The sequence below is a fragment of the Vidua chalybeata genome, chromosome 2, assembly GCF_026979565.1.
Source record: "Vidua chalybeata isolate OUT-0048 chromosome 2, bVidCha1 merged haplotype, whole genome shotgun sequence".
Classification (NCBI taxonomy): Eukaryota; Metazoa; Chordata; class Aves; order Passeriformes; family Viduidae; genus Vidua; species Vidua chalybeata.
The window spans coordinates 71,911,480-71,930,993 of NC_071531.1; the positions used below are offsets into that span (position 1 = coordinate 71,911,480).

Here is a 19,514-nt window from a genome sequence, read left to right on the forward strand (position 1 = left end):
TGAGGATTCGTCCTTTTTTATCCTTTTGTTATGGTTAGCTTTATTTATTAGTCCTAAATTATGCTTCTGTCAAAAAAGGTAATTTTTAAAGCCCTTAGTTTGCCTCTGTTAGAAAAAGCTCTTTATGTTACATCTCAGACTACTTTTTTATCAAAGTAGCATCAAAATATGAAAAGTAAAGCCTCTCAAGACATACTACTGATCACTGCGATCATCTTTTTCTTTCATTCTAGCCACTACAGTCTTATTTTCTTGTCAGGAATTACATTGTGTCTGAAGTTCTGCTACTATAACACATGAAGATGTGCTGAGAAGTTGTGCTGATGAACATGATGTGAATTCATTAGATGTGTGTCTCCTGAGTTGCTCTCCAGGAATATGTCTCAACCATACCTTGGCCACTTAGGCTCTTTGAAAAAAAAATAATAACTAATGGACCAAACCAGATGATGCTGCTCAGTGGTTTTCCCTTACAGTCAGCGAAAAATTGGCCAGCCAGCAAAGCTAACGTTTGTTCACTACTTTATTCATTTATACTACTTTATACATTTTCACTACTTTCATATTATTTTCGTGCTCACAGCTCTACTTGTGTGTGTTTTCAGAGTGTTTCATACATGACCCCTAAGTTCAGTCTCACTACAATCCAGTATAAGCACTGCTCCTATTAATTGTAATCCTGCTGCCATTAACTGTAATATGCATAGAAGCTGGCCAAGTCACAACTACATGGAGAGTCACTTGGAAAAAGTATAAATTAACTTTATCAGTGGTTTTAGCTCTCTTTATATTGAATTCATCTGCTAAGCATCTCTTTACATTCCCTCCATGGCATTTCCATGCATTGTTCCAACCTCTCCCCAGTGTTCAGCTCGAAGGACAATGGGAGAAAGTAGTTCCACATTTCCATCGATATGTTCACAAACGGGCTCAGCCTGTGCATTTTTTCTTTTCTTATTTTTACCCCCTAAAAGAGCTCCCAGGGCAGAAAAGGAATGCTGGATCAGGCCTGTCCATAGTTGTGTGTTCCCCAGCATCCCACAGAGGGATGTTGTTGCTATTATTTTAATAGCAGATCTCTGCTGTTGTTTCTATTTTAATGGCAAATTTTAAAGCTTCCGCTGACATTGGTACAGACTCTGAAGCTCAGCTAGAGAATCAGAGGTGGTGAGCAGATGGTGATACAAAGGAGGAATGCTGTATCTATAAATATTCTGATGAAATTCATATCCAGTGTTCCATACAAGAGCCAGGCAACTATACTGAACTCTTAATATGGGGTTTTAGTCTTATGTGGTAAATAGGTTCTTAATCTGGGTTCCCTAACAGGCAAATCTTTACTCAGAGAGTGTAACTATTTATGTCAAACTACTGAAAAAAATTATGAAAGGTTAATTGTGTATTAATTATCATTTTTAAATGTTACAATTTACCAAATAAGGGGTAACGTTTCATTCTGAGTTGTCAGGGCTTCTGAAAAAGGGGCAGTAGCTGAGGCACAGCAATGAAATGCTCCTGGGTAGTTTGCCATAGTCAGAATTGAAGTAATGTTTCAGTACATGAGTTGAATGTGCAGCAACTTAAATCTCCTGGAAAAAGGAAGAGCAACATCCTTTAAATGAAGGTGCCAAACACTGCAAGTCACCCTATGGCTGTCTGTGTGAATCTGCAGTCTCTAAACCAGCAGTTTTGAAATTCAATGTTCTGTTAATAACTTCAGGTAGCAATTCGTTTGCTAATGGTGATATACTGATATTTGTTAGCTACCTCCTTATATGTATTTTGGGAAAGGAGAGGAAATGTTTAAAAGACCTCTGTCAGGAACAAAGGGGCACAGAGAATCAGCACCCCTTAACAGCATGTGCATAAGCTTTATGCAGTTGGGTTTGTTTCCTGAAGTGGCACTCAGATCTGAAAGTTGAAGAATGAAGCTATACAAATGACAAAAAATGTGTGAAAGTGTGGAAAATTATTTTTTCATCATCTTTTCATAAGCACATAAAATAACTCTAGCCTAAAGCATTTCTTTTGAACATTGGGTTGTAAAAGAAGCAGACAGATTGCCTGTATACATAGCAAACATTTTAGCTGTATTTCTTAAGAATTCAGGCTCACAGAGGGCCATCAGTTGGTAAATTATCCATTTCCCCTTAATATTCTCACCCACTGGTCCAAATGACTCACTGGTCAGGTTCTAACAACTTTGACACAGGGGTAGCGGTGTCAAATGAATTACAATTCTACACATTTTGTGAAAATCAGAAACAAATTAGCACCTTCACTGATGAGGCTCTCTTGACTACTTGCTCTATGTGCTGAGCCCAGGAGAACATCCTCAGACAGGAGCCAGATGGAGAAAATGTTCACTGGCACCTGGGATGCTGTGAGATGTTCAGGAAAATGTATGGGGAGCTGAAAATGTCAGTAAACAACAGGATACAGTCATTGGGGAAGGGGCAGGAAGAACTAACATTTCTGGTGACATCAGAACATGATGCAAATCATTTGTCCAGCTGCTTACAAGAGGCTTGTTTCTTTCACAGAGACACCCTTTAGAAGTCTTCAAGAGTTTGGGGCCCAGGGGAAGTGCAAAAACTAGGCTTTTGGGGTGGAAAATGTGTATGAAGTCTTCCTGAAGTGGTGATATGTGCTTGTTCATATTTCATTTTACAAGATCTAAATAATGCCATCTTGCCTGTGCTCTGCAAACAACTTTCAGTAAAATAGCTGCACCAGAGTGCAAGAAGACAGAACGAGAAATAAAGATTGACTCTCTTCTACATAACTTTCCTGCAACTGAAGTCCAAAAACTGAATAATAGCGAAACACCTTTGCCCAAATTTTACCACAGGTCGTTAGCCAGAAAAAAAAAGAAAGAAAGTAAGATAATTTCTCACCTAACAACTCAGTGCTCTATCATTCTTCATGTTGGGTCTAACAGCTGTTTGTGCAGCGACTTTACCAAGCTGTGTAAAATGACAGCAGCTTTGCAGTCTGTCTCAGCCACCTCTAGCACAAGGTGAAGGTAGCCTGTTATGGCTAGGCTACATTTTTCAATTATGCTCATGCATGACATTACCATACTTTAAAACCTGATATACCTCTGAAGGCATGTAAATAATTTAAGCACACTTTTCCCACCCCCCACCATGCATTTTCAAATGCGCTTTAGGCTCTTAGGTTCAAGTAAATGCCTGAATTGCATCTGATGTATTTTGCAGCTCACAGGGACTTCAGTGAGACTATTTTTCTGAATAAGGACATATAAGAGGTCACAATCTAATTTTGTTCAACATTCTGTCTTCTGTTCACACCACACAAGGTGGTTTAATAAATTCTGCAATTTCTGAATGGACTTACCTAAAATTCCAATATCAGAACTGCTAAATGTGCAAAACAAGATCATGCGTGAGGGAAATAAAATCAAAGTCCCACTGGAGTTCCATGGCAAACAACAAAAGGACTTGACAGTTTCACATTGAAATGAAAATATAGGATGAAAATAAAGAACCTGATTCCTCACCTCACAACTGAAATAATTTCAATATGTACCATTTTAATAGATATTTCTGCTTAAAACTATATACTTATAAGGTGAAATATTACATTCCTCTCTGAAGGGACTGTCCCTTGCTAAAGTTACACATCACATCTAGCACGTCTGTAATTGAAGTATTAAAGAAATATACTTTACTCCATAGTCTCTATTGCTTATTTTGTGGCACAGACAAAGCTCTGTGCAGTTTCCATTTCCCCTACAATTAGGCACTGCTCCTACAAGCACATAAATGTAAGCTTACCTTTCCTGCTGGGAGGGATTTGGATGGGAGACCCACTGCAATAAAGGACATGTATACACTTTGGCAGAATCAGGGCCTCAGATAGCAAGGAGGAAACAGGCTAACAGAAACCACCTTTGCAAACATACAAAAGGGAGAGATCCCATGAACAGAAATTAAAGTTTTAAACACTTTTAAGTGCATAGACAGAGAGAGTATTTAAAAGGAGAAGAAACTGGAGGACATCAGAACTGATCTTTTTTTTAAATCCAAGGAGAGAGTGTCCCTTTAAGGATTTATGGCATGGCACAGCCCAGGGCTTGCTTCATTTGGCATTGACTAAACTAATGTTTTCTTTTGCCAAGAGATTCAGTGACTAAAAATGAAGCTTTTTCTTCCTCACAGCTGTTTGCTCACGCATTATCAAATATTTTCCCTCCAGCTTTTGCTCTTGCCTTACTCACAGGATGTAAATGATGCAGAAATTTCGGCTGCTCTGCTTCAGTTTAGCAGAGTGATAATCTTAGGCAATCTGTCTTTCATTAAAAGAGTTTTTTGCACTTCTGTTTAACACTGTGAATTTTTTGAATTGCCCCTTAAAAGAAGATTTCACGTCCACTTTTGCCTGGAAGGAAACCTGTGCTGCCACAAATATATCTGCTGGAAAAAGGGGAATGCTCTTGTTGAGTGATTCTCACAGAAGACAGAAGGAAGTTCTGCCTTCAAGACCTGAACATTACCTACTTGCTGCAAACTTGATTGGGCAAATCTATACATAAAACAATGTTTCTCCCATTAAAAAGCAAGGCTTTTTTTTTTTTTTTTGCTGCTCTATACAAAGACATGTTTTAAAATTCCATTGTAAAGTGAAAGTAGCTTTCACTAGCAAATGCATAAAACCTGTCTTGCAAAGCACAATTCTCTTATTTTTAGCCATCAAATGTAACACTAGTATTTAACACTTGTTGCCAAAAAAAAAAAAAGTAAATGCAAAAAGGGAATGGAGAATAGTATTTCTAAAATGCCTAAGATATGTTAAATGTTTAAATACAGTGTTTTAATATCCCTAGAAAAAGATGATACTAAATTCTTATACAAAAACCATACCAAAAATACTAGCATTATAAGGAATATATATTATATATATAAAACAATACTTTAAATTATATCTTATATATATGTATTATATATCTTATATATATGTATATATATAAGATATACATATAATATATCTATAATATGAACATATTATAGATCTGTCTGGAGAGGGATAGACTTATACATGCACATGATGTGGAGAAAGTATATAGCAATTAAAATGGGATTCAGACTCTGTCCAATATTAAACAGTCCCTTTTTCTGTGCTGGTAAGAGTAGCAGGAATGTCTTCACTGAAAAAAAAAAAATCCTCTGTTCTTAAAAAAAATCATAGAACAAAAGCAAAAAAAAAGAGAGAGAACCACATTCACGAAAAATGGGAAATATCAAAGTATAAGTCACTGTCACTCTTATGCTTTTGTTTAAATTTTGTTTAATTTCAGAAAATGGATGAGCTAGAATTCTCAGTTGCTTGCTGAATTTGGCCCCAAATAAGCATCTAAAGACTCTTCTGAAGAAAAGCAAACAAACAAATATTTTATAACTTTTGAAAGTCATGTCCTCCTAAAAAAAAACAACCTTTTTTATCTGTGTCAGGGTAATCAAAATGTAATTGAAGAAAAGGAAAATGTTAGATCTCCAGTTTGGCAAATCCATTTTTCAAGGAACTCAATCACTGACTTATTCCTGTTCTTTCCTTATTAAATCAGGATGCATTTTGAGCCAACAATTTGAACTGGGAATCCTGATATGTTTAATTGCTCTACAAACTCTGCAAACTAGGCCTCCAGCTTCATTCCTCACAAATGAGGAATTACTGCTTCCTATTTCCTTGTTTGTTGTTAAGATACGTAAGAGTAAAGGGGGCTTTTCTTAGACAAATATATCTTAGACAAATATCTTAGACAAAGAAGAAACATAGTTCATAGTTCAGGGATTTCTGGGGGATTTTTTCCACAAAATGTCCCTTTATACATGGATATCTCGCCTGTAATTCATTGTGCACTGAAAAAAAAACCAAAAACCTCATGACCTCTGTTCTATTTCACAAAACTCTACTTTTATTATTTCTTCATTCTTCATTTAGGGTTTCCCCTGTACTGAGATTTGATTTCCTACTCAAATATCATTGATCATTCTTTCAAATTTATTATTAAATTATATCAAACTCAGACCACAAGTAAAATAATGACAAATCCTGGTTGAAGTCCCCTTATGACAGAGATATCAAGGAAGAGTTAGGAGCGTTTGACCTGCTGTGCTCAAAGACGCAATTCTGGCACATGCAACGAAGATCACTTCTTAGTGTGCACATGGGAAAAAATTCAGCCAACCACAGCGTAAAGAGTTGGTGTGAATTCTTCTCATGAAAGGAATGTGACTGACCAGCAACACTTTCAAAATATTGCTCTTTGTACAGCTGCAGTGTCCTGAGGCCCTGAATGGGAATTGTTGCTCTGCTGTGCCATTAAATGTGAGCAAAGGACAGCCCTGGGCTGTCCCCAGGAGTTACCAGTCAAAGTATGTGCCACGAGCCAAGTGCTAACAATGAATCACCTCCTGCTTTAGGAACAGAGCAGGACAAACACCTTGACTTACGGGAGAAAAGTCACGACTCAGACAAGTCAAAAATAATACAACTGTGAATGTGGAATAAGGAAAAAAAAGGAAGCAGAAATTTTTCAGGAAAAAAAATGCAAAATAAATATTATGCACTTCATTAGATGACCATAATAATAAGCTTTTCCTTCCCATTTGTCTGCACGGCAAACATCATTGCAAATGGTACAGCAAATAGCAACTATATGAGACATAATTATTTATATTTTAATTCATGACTGCCAAGCATCCACATGAATACTCAATAATTCTTTGAATATTCACAAATAAAATGATTGAGGGTCAGTTCACAAACACATATTCTCATTCAACTGCAAATAATTGCAACAGGAAACCTTTGCTATTTCATAATTCGTCATTTAAGTTCAGGGGTCCTAGCCAGAATGGCATTTCAAAAAACTTCTGTTGCTGTGCAGAAAAGCTGGTCCCTCTTCCTTCTAGCCATGCCCCCAGGAAAACACACAAATAAACAATATAACAAGTACAAATTTTGAGTAGAGGGAGAAGACTAAATTATCTGAAGTACTTGATTATTATAAATTGAGTTTAATTATGACCTTAAGAATCAGAAATGTGCTATGTGTAATTTAATTAGCAATTAGAAATTACCTCCAGGTATACCTATGGAATAAATAACTACACTCACTGCACATCTAACATAGTTTCTATGGCACATAAAAAACTCTGTATACTGATAAGTTAAATATTAATACTATAAAGCACTGAAATATATGAATTTTATATTCAATGAAAATCCATAATATTCAGCCAATGCAACTGCACAATAAAATAGACTGATCTCCATGCCTAACATCTACTGATTATAAAAAGACCAAAGACCTGGACAAAGTAGCCAAAGTTGCAAACATGATTTTAAATATTATTCTAAAAAAATCCTGTGGAGCTGACTATAAGAGAAAATATTTCCTTTAGAAGAGTCTTCTTAATTTTTCCTGAAATTCCTAATTTTTTGCTTCAAACCATGGAGGAACAAAGACCATAGGAAGAAATCCTGCTTTTTTTCATGAAAGCTTCTACTTAATTGAGACATCTTCCCTTTCCTCTCTCTTACATATCTAAAGTACACCAAATTATTACATTTACTCATGTAATGTCCTTAGTTGTCTTCAGAAACCATTTTGAATAGTATATTTCAGGTATAGGAACCATGCTATTCATTATTCTGGAAAAAAAAATAAAAACAACACAGGAAGGTACACAGATGCAGGGTGAAAGTCTGAAAATAGTTTCTAATTTCTTCACATGCTGAGAGCAGCTGGTGGGTAGGAAATGAAGCCCTGAACCGCTCCCTTTCCCACCTCATTCTCCTCTTCCTTCCCAATAGTGATCCCTCTCTCTGGTTTTCTATCAGTTTCTAGTTTTCTACTCCTTTGCCACTGTTAACTCATCTCTTCCTGATTTCACCATCATTTCTTTCCCAGGATGATAATGTACACCCATGACTCAACATGAACACAATGGTGACTCACTTCATTCCCTGGTGCATTGCATCCCTTGTTCCAGCCAAGTGAACCCCTCAGAAGGATTCAGGACACCCAGCCCTCATCCAGCCAAGCTACAGCACTATTATTCTTGATTTGCTATTTTTATATCATTTCTCAGCCCAAGGACAAGTCAGCACCTACAGAAGCCCGTGGACATTCCAGTCCTGCACAACCAGGAGCAGGGCATCTCGCACTGCAACAGAACAGAGGCAAAAAATGCCCTAGACATTTTCCATCCCCCTTTAATGCTGAACTGCTTTTCTGTGGAAGGCTGTAACCATACTGGATTACTTTCTTATGTGCCCTCTATGTATTCAATCCAACCTCTTTTCCTTTTTTTCTAAATCAATTATTCCAGCATTACCCTGGATAAATGATGCTCAGCACCTTAATGTAACTTGAGCAAACAGTCTTGAAATGTTCTTAATAACCAGCCAATTCACTATTGAATCTTTCACTCTGAGAAGCAGACTGAGGTGGCTTTTTTTATTTTTGTCCTGAAGTTGCATTATACAGCTATATTTTCACAAAAGCTATTAATTATTGTCCATTTCTGTAACAGCACACTGCTAGGCACTTCCACAGCTGCCCTCCCTTTCCCCAGCTCAGGCACAATTTCCTGAGTGATGGAGTAAACAGAATTGCACTGTACAGAATAATCCAAGGAGTCTCTAATGAGGCAGTGTGGACTTTCTGCCACTCCAACAGCGTTGCAGGACCTACGTAACAGCACTGTGATGTTACATTTTATGTGGTAACACTCCAAGCCTTGGAGTGAATAATGTGACTGCCTTGCCACTAGGCATATGGAGACTTTGCTAGGCTTGTTTGATGGTAAATGAAGACTTTTTTTTTATTTGCTCCAAAGAGCTTGGCACAGGAAACCCCTAAATCCTACAATAATAAATCTTCTGTTTATCTTTTAAATTCCAGAGCAAAATAAAAACCATTAAGCACCCACAGCCATGGGCTGAATTCTGTATTTTCATAGCTTGCTACAATCTTCTGGCATAAAAAGATTAAGCTTTATGAAGCAAAAAAATAACTCCTAAGTGTAAAAATAACGGCCTTGTTGCCTTGTATGGAGCACTGTATTATTGTATTGCACAACTAAATGGCAGGAGCACTTAGAAATTGCAAAGACAGGCACAATCCAGAAACCTGCAGCTGATCCAACCTGATTGTTTTCATGCTATCAGGCATTTGCACTAAATCTGAAGAGCAAACATGATCCGGCTATAGGATAAAATGATCACCCAGGTATTAACCTCACTGCCATGACTATTTAACTCCTACAAACTGACGCGGTATTGAAGCAGAAGAAAAAGGAATCTCACAAAATTACTCCAATCCCAACAGCTGCGCTGAGGAGGAGCCTATTTTTTGGCTATCACAGCCTGTTTAGGGTGTCTCAGAGCAGAAATCAAGGGAGAGGTTAAGATCTCCATGGCAATTACACATTCTTAACACCACTGAAAATAAGGTCACAGAAGTTGCACCCTTGAAAATCAGCACCATATAATCCTTTGAAGTGCAGATACTTGGCATGTCAAAGAATCAGGCCCTCCTTTAGCAGTGCTTCCACACAGCCTTCACGCTAGGATACGTCAACTAAAGATTTAGTATTGCCAGTCCCAATTCTTGCATGGTATTTAATTACAAGTGTAGGCAGCATCAGAGTCCAGCACAACCTGAAGGCTGAAGTCTGCTTTTTAAAAAGCCAGTGACAATGTTTCCACTAAGTCTGAGAGGGTATAAGGGAATACTCAACAGGTCTTCTTCCACTATTTTTTCACCCTGCTGAGAAAGGCTGCTTAAAGCACAATTAAAATTGCATTTTTTTCTGTACAAAGTGCAAAGCTGAAAGAAGATGCTGACAGGGCAGAACCAGGATAATTTCTGCATCAAAGAAAGTGATTCTTGTAAAAGTCATTAAAGGTGTTTACAATAGGACCTATGAACATTTAATAATTGACCTTCCAATAGGCTCCTTAGAGCAGGATTGAGGAAAATCCAGTGTGGTGATTAGGTGAAAAATAAAAAAGCTGTGAATCTCCATCTATTCCCAAGCTTTCTTCTTCCTCACTAAACTCAGACTTACAGAACTGATCTACAGGCATTTTAGGGGTGAACCAAGAAGAACCTATTTTTAAAGCCTCCCTAACCTACATATCTTATGCACCATACATTTCTAAATGCTATAACATGCTTTCATATTTTCTCTGCATAGGCATCCACACTGATGCTGGTATTATAAGAAAGCAGCACTTCTGCTTTCTTACTTAGGGATATTGCTATTACTAGTGCAGCTTCTTAAGTCTATGATACACAGTTTTTCACTCTTATTAAAGGCAAAGACACTTCAATGTCTTCAGTTTTCTCCTTGCTTTTAGGGGAGATTTCTGACCAGGGAGTTCTCTATTTCCTGAAGCTCCTAAAAGCTGAAGCTTGGGTTTGTTAATTCATTGGTCATGGAAAAATGTCAGTGTTAGCTAAGAGTGCATCCAGCCTGTGAGTGAAATCAAAGAACTGTAAGTCATTCATAACTATTCTGTGTGCCCTGGCCCACTGATTTTAAAACAATTTTTGCTGTGGCTGCATTCATGTAAATCTGCTGATTATTAATATGATTTGTGTCAGCTTTTAACCAGTTGGTTAAGTACTCTTTAGAAACTCTAAATAGGTTCTTTCAAAGGTGGTTTGCAATAATTTCTTCCCAAGCTCCTTTCTAAGAGCTACACATGTGGACATAGTTGGAAATGTCCATTTAACAATACTGGAAGATTTCTTTCCCAAAAAGCAAAAGCCTCAAGAAGAATGAACAGGTGCAGTGGCAGTGAAGTGAAGCCAACCACTATGATAGGGACTGAGTTCTATCATACAAGAGTTTAGCTGAACTTCTTTTTTAACTCTATATATATAATTAACCAAGAAAATCCAGCTTAGAAGAAATGAAAACTTCCTTAAATACTGCAGAATTTGCCAAAGAGCTTTGACTTTTAGAAAAAGAAAAAATGAGAAGCAGCTTTGAGTGTCCAAATGCTTGGTTTGAATATTATATAAATAAAAATGCCTTATTCTTTATTTGCTAATTAGTTCTGTGATCTATTTTAAAACTACTTTGTAATTAATCAAAACAAGAAGGCTTGGAATCTATTTCTAAAATGGTTGCACAACTTAAAAACATTAGGTAGTTTGATGATACAAAAATAAATACTTAAAGACTGGCCAAACCCTAAGTTTTCCTGACTCTCCATAAAATAAAAATTGTTTAAAAAGCTTTTACTAAGCTAAATCTAAGTGAATCCTCACCATCTTCACTTTTTTCCTGCTGACTCCCAAAATGAAAACCCTCCTCAGACTTCCTCCGTTGCTGTGAATCAGTGTGTGCTGGCCCAAGCCACTCACCAGGTGAATCCTCCCCTCTAACAGCTGCGAGGCTGCATTTACAAATACACAGCAAACAGTGGACAGCCCACCATCACAGGGGTCTGACTCAGACTATCCTTTTACCATCTTCACAATACTCTCAGATCAATAGCTCAATTAAGCAAAGGATATATGAAAATATTATTGTAACGAGTGCTTTTATCACTTCTGGGATTGATTAACTGATTTATTGTTTTCTGACCTTGAAGAATATGCAATTAAAAGATGCCCCCAGGATGCAAATTGCTACTAGAATTTCAATTGGCACACATTTCTTCTCAGTTTCAAAAATTATCAATGTGCTTTCAAAGATATTTCAATTTAATTTTACCATACCACTATGTTATCTCTCCCTAGCACTTCTCACCAGAGCACACTACAGCTTTTAACACAGGAAATGCAATGGGGTTGTATTTTGAGACAAGCAAGTGTTTTGCAGGTGTAAAGGTTGCAAATATAACCTATTTTCAACAACACTGGAAATAAGCAACAGAAAGCTACACCTTTGGGTTTTTTTTCCCCTCTCCAAAAAAAAATGTCTCAGCATTGCTGCATGGTACTCTTTATCTGAAGAAACTGTAGTTCGAATAAGAAGCTATAGAAGCAAAATCTTTCAATGTGCTGCTATGCAGAGCTGCTCTGGACAGGATTAGGAACTGGAGAACTGGGAAGACCTCACTTGCCTGCATTTTCCCTACACCCAGGTGCCCACCACCGCTCTTCCCAAAGGAGCCACACAGCTCCCAGGCTGGCAGATACTCTCCACATGTGTGTATACCCACGATGCCTTTTCTGACAGGATTTAAACAGAAGATCCAATCCCATTACTGCCAAGTAATTGCACTATTTAAGAGGATGTCAGAGAACTAAGAGTTAGCACAAAATCCTGAACTCCGTCAATGAGCACTAGCACGCTCAGCCTCTCTGGGAAACTCTGTCAATCTCTGAAATATTGTCAGGTTTAGAAAATTTAAGTTTCTTTCACTGAATTTGATTTTATGTCACCAGTGTAAACTACAGATCTCAATATGGACACTTGGGGTAATTTAAATCACACCTGAACAGATTATACTAATTTTACAAAAAGGACAATGTTAATGCCATCTGATCGTGCCTCAATATATTAATGATTTTTTTTCAGTACTCTCAGATTGGTTTTAGAGCATTATTTAAATTATTGTAACCTTATTAAACTAGATCAGAAGGCAGGAAAAAGAAATGTTGGAAAAAAAAAAATGTTGGTCTTTGAAGACCTAAAACTCCAAGCAAAGATTCATTCAGGAATCCAACGAATTACAAAAGGAACGGTGATCTGTGTGAATAGAAGTTACTCAAATGGCACCGACTGTGTTGTAAAACAATGTAAATGCTCTTTCCTGAATGCAGTGCTCTTGGAAGGCATCTTTCAGCTTTTCCATCTGAGAAAAGCATCAGTTTTCCTTAAAGACAGATACGGATAAAGCAGGGCACTTCTGCCTGAGGAGAGGCTAGCTGGGCTGATATTTGATATAAGTGCTAAGTCCCAAATGGGAGGAGGGAGATGTGATTGATGGTTCACAAGGAATTACTTGATTTTTGCTTGTAACAGAAGCTTTTTGGATTCTCCCAAAGTTCTTGTCAAAGACAAGAAACATCTTTTGAAACAGCAGCTTTCACCTTTACCAGCAGATGGAATAAACCTGTATAAAAAATGCTGCAGCTTTAAAATACATATTTTAAAAAGGATGAAATTGCTTGACACACTGCCCTTTTCCTTTTTTCTTTAAGGTTTGCCGCTATTATTCTATTACCTGCCCTCTCTAATACAGTGTGAGTAATTCACCTCTCTGCAGGAGGAGTTTCACAAACCCAGCAGCAGGAGTTTCCCAATTCCGTAAGGCACGTATGACCACAGGAACAAATCCTTCTCGCTCTCTGTCTCCTCAGGCTCCAAGGTCAGAGGTGTATGAACTTGACTAAGACAACCCTTTCCCGAGCCCCCACAGGGCTCAGCTCTCCTGGCTCTCATCTGGACAACTCCATCTGCCTCCTGCAATTGTCTCCTCTGGGAAAGACGAGAGTATTAGCTCTGCTGCTGGGGTATGGGGGAACAGAGGTATGAGGAGGGGAAGATTTTCGCATTTCCTTCCATCGTGTATACAAGGGAGCAACGGATCTGAGCTCCGTATCTTGTCTTAAAGAGGCAAACTGATGATCCAACAGGTGGAATGAATTCAGACAATTCCAGTCACACACAAATTCGTTAGAAAGACTTCTCATCAATTATACCCAGTCCCAAGGCAAAGGCAAAGCTGACACTCTCTTGTCTAACATCTCGTTGTCACAGAGCATTGCTCGTCTACGAGCCTCAAGGAACATGCAATGGACGACGTACACCAATGTGCTCTACCTAGGGAAAGAGACGAAAAAAATTGCTCTGCCAGCTCTTGAAATCCTAGCCCCATCCACCGAGCACTCAAACAAAAGCTGAAGTGAGAAACCGAATTAAGTCACTCCCTCTTCACGGGTTTAACAGCCACTGCTCGAAGAACGGACTTCATCAATATAAGCATTCAGAAGCAAAAGTATTAAAAAAAATAAAATAAAATAAAATAAAATAAAATAAAATAAAATAAAATAATAAAATTAGGAAGTAGAAGGGTCAATCGCATTTTCTCATGCTTTTAAAATCTCTTTACCTCTCCGGAGGGTGGGCGGGCTGGGAGGCTCCCGCACCCCCGCCGACCGAGGGGTTTTGCCCGTGGGCAAGGAGGAGCGGGAGCCCCGCGGCGGAGCGGGGTTGGGATGGACATCGATGCAACCTCCTGGGAGACACAGGAGAGCAACACACGGCGCTAAAAGAGCTGAAGGTTTTACTCTTGTCAGCCACTGAAGTCTTTGTCAAACTCCTGTATCTTAATCTTAAAGATAAGCACATGTAATAAACACATTGTGGGTCTTAAAATGTGTGCTGTGTTTTTTTCTCTCTTTGCTGAGGCTCGAAGTACTTCGCCAGTGTAGATTCAGACAAACACAAGGAACGAATAGTTAAACTCTCAAAAATGCCCTGCTTTCTGTTGTTTAATTTGTTGATTGGGGATTGTTTGCTTGTTTTCGGGTGGTTTTGGGGTTTTTTAACTGGTAGGTGCATTTTTAATATATGCAACCAAAAATACCGATGGGATGGACGTGTGATACAAAGACTGCACTAGCAAGTAAAATTCGTTTACAAAATGGCTTGTGTGTTTCTTCGCGAGGAAAAGGACGGTCCCAAAGCCGAGAAAGTCTACCTATTTAGCCGCCACACCGTTTTGTTCTGCCTCTGAAGTGCCTGTGCTCGTGTCGCCGTGAAAGGGACCCTGACCGCCTGAAGGAGCAGCCGTATTTTTGTGAAGGCAAACGCGTCCACGGAAACACGTTCCCACCCACACTCTCCAAAAAAAAAAGTTTAAAAGTCTTAAACTTTCGTCAAGGAAAGGAGTGCTCTCGGCTCTGCCTCGGTCTGTCCCTGCGCCCTTGGGGTGGCGAAGGGACGGGCCGACGAGTGCCACCGCCGTAAACGACGGTAAACAATATATTCATCAAGGGAGGCAACGCCTGGGGCCCCCGTGACCTTTCCGCTGCTCAGGTTAAATCTATAAATACCCAGAAGACATCCGAGCCCATTGTTTTGCTGCCCTCTGAAACCGAACCTGCCAAGGGGACGGAGGGGCGTCCCGCCACCCTCTTCCTCTTCCTCCTTTGGCCTGTCGGCGGCGAGAACTGAGTGCCGGGGGAGGATGCGGGAGCGCGGCCGTGGGCGGCGGCGAAGCAGCGGGGGAGGCTTCCCGGAGCCCCTGGGCGAGCTCTGCGTCCCCCGGCCCGGTCACGGCCCCACGCGTGGCGCGCCATAGTGCACGGGGTGGGAAAAAGAAGGTGAGAGCCGCTGTAATCCCGAATTCCTTTTCACAACTTCGTGGTTGAATCCGCACATGATTAAAATCCAGGTTTATCCCCCTTTTAAATGAGTCTCGTAAAAAAAGCACATTAACTCTGGCGACAAAATTCATGGCTAAGACATAAATAGCTCGGATGCTCGGGAGATGTTTCTTACAAACCTGGGGGATTCATCCGCTTGTTTTTCTCACCTTTGCCCACACCATAGCCCGTCCCGGCACCTCCCAGCCTGCCACCTCGCTTCTCCCAGGACGATGAGGCACCGGAAGGAGGGCAGGTCTCTCGGGGAGACTCGATCTCGCCAATATCGTCAAGGAAGAGTTTGGGCACGGCTATAAAATGGCACGTAAGGGATCAGGGATTCCGCCAAAACGGGGAAACAAGTAGCGCTGCCTCCCAGGCACCCCCGAAGGCTGCGGTTTGTACACGTCCAGCACAGATCCTCACCGACGCGGGGACTGAAGCGGGGCCGCTCCGCCGCCTCCTCCCCTCACCCCTGCCGGGGGACGTGTGCCGCGCTTGGGAGAGAAATACTCATACCCGCCTGCACGCAAAAGATCTGGGCAAAGGAGTGCGAAGCCTTACTCTACTCGTGGCCGCGTTTAGCTCCCCGCACTGAATAGTTTTCAGACCCTCCCGCGCTGAAATGAAGGCAATTTAGGCGAAAAGATCGAAAAATGGGTCTAGACCGTTTTCGCTTATCCCACGAAAATCAGGACATAATTTCCCAGCGCGTACTGCACGACTTGCGGCCTCTCCGCAAGCACCCCCGTAGCAGCAATACCGCCAGCAGAAGGAACAGCCCGTCGCTACTCGGGGGCAGCGGCTTTGAGTGTTGAACCTTTGGGACGCTATAAAAATTCCCTTTTCTAATTTTTTTTTCTATATCGCTGGAGATTTGGCAAGTTTAAAATACGTTGGGTGTAAAATTTGTTCTTAATTAGGTCTTGTAAAGATGGAATTTGGTGGTCATTATAGAGCCGCTAATCAATTTTCACCCAGCAGCAAAAGTACACCGCGGAGGAATTAGGTTTAATGAAGTGACTGTGCAAATTACAGACGCGGACTTTATTTAAAGTCTATCAACCTCCTAAAAATGATTTCTCAAACTGTTCTTGATTTCCTTTGCTTTATGAAAAACATCACGTTTACTTTCTGAGGTTTCAGGCACTAGCAGCCATTCTCTCCCGCTCTCCAATCTGGCGCATGGAGAGTTTTCCAATTTTCTAATTCGAATTCACGGAGAAACAGGCAAATTAAACTTTTAGACCGTATAAACAGATATCCCATTGCGGCTAAAAATTTATGAAAAACTGTTCTAAAACAAAAAAAAAGAAGTCAAAAAAAAAAAAAGGATACTGATGCACAGACAAACTCTGTTATTAGAAAGTTGATTTTTTTTTTCTATGATCTCGTATTTATTCTTTTGAAAGGGGAAGCCTCTGAAACTGTAGGCTATTTTTTGACTGGTTGATCGCTGCTGTCCCCTCTCCTTTATGCCCGTCCCTCCGCTGAGAGAGACGACCCTAGCAGCAGATTTTACCTACTTCTCCTTAGGATCCGCACCGGGAAAGGCTGATGGCTGTTAAAAGCAAATTGAAGTGCGGTTCCTTGAGGGCGAAGAGGGGCGAGGTCTTCATAGTCTTTAGCTCCCTTCAAAAACACTTCAATTTTTATTTAACAGCAAATATTTTTGATACCTCGATCTAAAATTCTTTCTTTTTTTCCCCCTCCTTTTGTTTTTGATTTGTTTTGTTGGTTTGGGTTTTTTACTCTTACTTTTGGGCATCTTATGCTAATTCATAGCTTAGGGAACGTCACACAAAATAAATAAAAACGAAATTTAGAAGGTGTTCCAAGTGCAGCGGAATTAACTTGGCAGGAGTGGAGGATATTTCTGCCCTTTTTCTTAGGGGCTGCGCAAAGAAATCATTTGACCTCTTTGCCCCATCCGAACACTGCAAGCAAAGAGAAATCACCTAAAATTCGCTTTCTCCCCACGCTATAATTGTGAGAGCGGGGCCGCTCCCTCCGTCCCTTGTTAAGGCCCTGGGGAACGGGGCGTGGGACTGCGAGAAGGGCGCGGGGACAGCTCGGGGAGCGAGGCCCAGCGCGTTTTCACTCTCGGGATCGTCGCGGATCCGCGGCTGCGTTTGCGGAGCCGTCGTTTTAGGCCGGAGAGGAACGGCCAGGGGGACAAGAGGAGACCGAGGGTTCGACTTGAGCCAAATGAGAGCTGCGAGCTACCGGATCCCTTTTAAATAAAAATAAACAAACGAGAGTTTAAAGTTAAAAGTACGAACACCAAGAGGGAAGTGCTCCCTCTCACCTAACCCCGTCCCGCTGGCCTTGGGGCCGCGGACCCGGCGCTGCTCCACACTCCGCGGCTGCCGGGAGGAGCCAGGCTCGGGAGCGGGGCTGGACCCCTCGCAGTGCCCCTTACCCACTAAGGCCCTTTTCCCTGCCGGGAGCGTTTTCCCTCCGGAGAGGGTAGGTCCCCCTCCGCATCCCCCCGCGCTTCCGCCGCGGCTTGTGCGCTCCGTCCCGGGAGCGGAGCGAGGCCGCGCCGGCCGGAACCCAGCGGCTCCGGTCCCGGGAGAAGGATCCCGAGCTGCGGGAGTACACAGCGGGTCTCCATTGCTCCGAAGAGCCGGCGACCCTCGCCCCGGAGCAGCGCTGATCCTGGATGCCCACATCCTCCTCCTACACCGAAACCTCCGCTTAGGGCGGCACTGTCTCCGCGGGGAGTACACGGGGGGCGGCCGGTGACTCGGAAGAGGAGAGGGGTCCGACTTGCACCCCTCTCCTCTTCCGAGTCACCGGCCGCCCCCGTGTACTTGCACCCCTCTCCTTTGCCCCAGACCCACCCGGCAACTCCGTGACCGGGGCTCGGGAAACTGGGGCAAAACGAAACGCGTGTCCCCAGACACCCGGGAGGGACTATCGCGATCGACAGGCACGGAGGGAGTGGAAGGAGAGAGGGTTAAAAAGGAAGCAGAGGGGACATGCCGTCCCTCGCGGGAAATTATGGAGCTATGCGGAGGGGAAAGAGACACAGCGAGTAAGAGAAAGTCCCCTTAAACTGAAAAAAAAAAAAAAAAAAACAAACCAAAAAAACAAACAACAGAAAAAAAACCTACAAGAACAACAACAGGAAAAAAAATCCGCAAAATTCCCGCTTATTTTTTTCAGTACTCCTAGTCTCGGATGTTTTCCGGGACGTGCTGCCCGGCGGGCAGCTCCCGACAGGACTCAGGGCGAGAAGCTGGGAGGGAGCGGGGCAGGAGGAGGGGGTCCCGAAGAGAAAGGAATCGCACTAACCAGGGTTGAGGTCCAGGCACTGAGTCGGGTCTTCATTGTCCCCCAGCTGGCCATTGGGGCTGAGGCTTTCCATGGACAAATCCAGCCCCTTGTCCTCCCAGTCTCGCAGTTTCCTCTTTTTATTTGTCCCGATCAAGGCTTCTACCGAGAAAGCGTGCGCTCGGGAACTGAGGGCCACCGCCGATCTTCGCCTCTCACTCATCTTATCCCCCAGCCCAGACCCTTGGGCAGAGGAGCGACCAGTGGCTGGGAGCACACAGCTCGGGGACCAGAGGCAGAGCCTCTTTCCTCTTTCTCCCCCCCCCACCCCTCCCCAGCTGCACCCCCAGAAGAACCAGCCCTCAGTCTCCTGAAGGCACTACATGAGGCTACAGATACTCCGCAGGCAGAGCCAGGAGGGTGTGCTCAGCCCAGGTCCCAGCACTTGCTCAGAGGGGCTGCAGGCTGGATTTCTTTTTTTTTTTTTTTTTTTTTTTTTTTTCTTCTCTCCTTTCCTTCTGTCTCTCTCTGATTGATCCAAACTTCTGGTATTTTTTTTTTTTTCTCCAAGAGTTAGGCAGGCTGCGTGCGCCTGTCAGAAAAAAAAAAAAAAAAAAAAAAAAAAATGTCCCCGGCCAATAGGAAGGAGAGCTCGAGAGAGACCCAAAAGCTGCGACCCAATAGGGAGGGGAGGGAGACTCGGGCTTGAGGGAGAGGAATTTTGGCCATCTGAGTTCTGGAACACCGGCCGAGAGAATTAACTGTTTGAAGAACGGGGAGCCAGTAGGAAACCCATAACTCTAAACACAGAGAGGTAACAACTCCCGCACTTCTCTCCGCCACACCCAGGTTTTCCAAACGCTGCTGC

General features: G+C 41.9%; 1 protein-coding gene across 1 annotated transcript in view; it reads right to left on the reverse strand.

Annotated features, from left to right (window-relative positions):
• Window positions 1-18,869, reverse strand: part of TBX15 (T-box transcription factor 15) — an 89,692-nt gene extending 70,823 nt beyond the window's left edge. The window contains exon 1 of the mRNA XM_053934898.1: window positions 18,668-18,869. Within this exon, the coding sequence (XP_053790873.1) occupies window positions 18,668-18,869 (202 nt within the window). The remainder of the gene's footprint in view (window positions 1-18,667) is intronic.
• Between the last annotated feature and the right edge of the window lie 645 nt (window positions 18,870-19,514).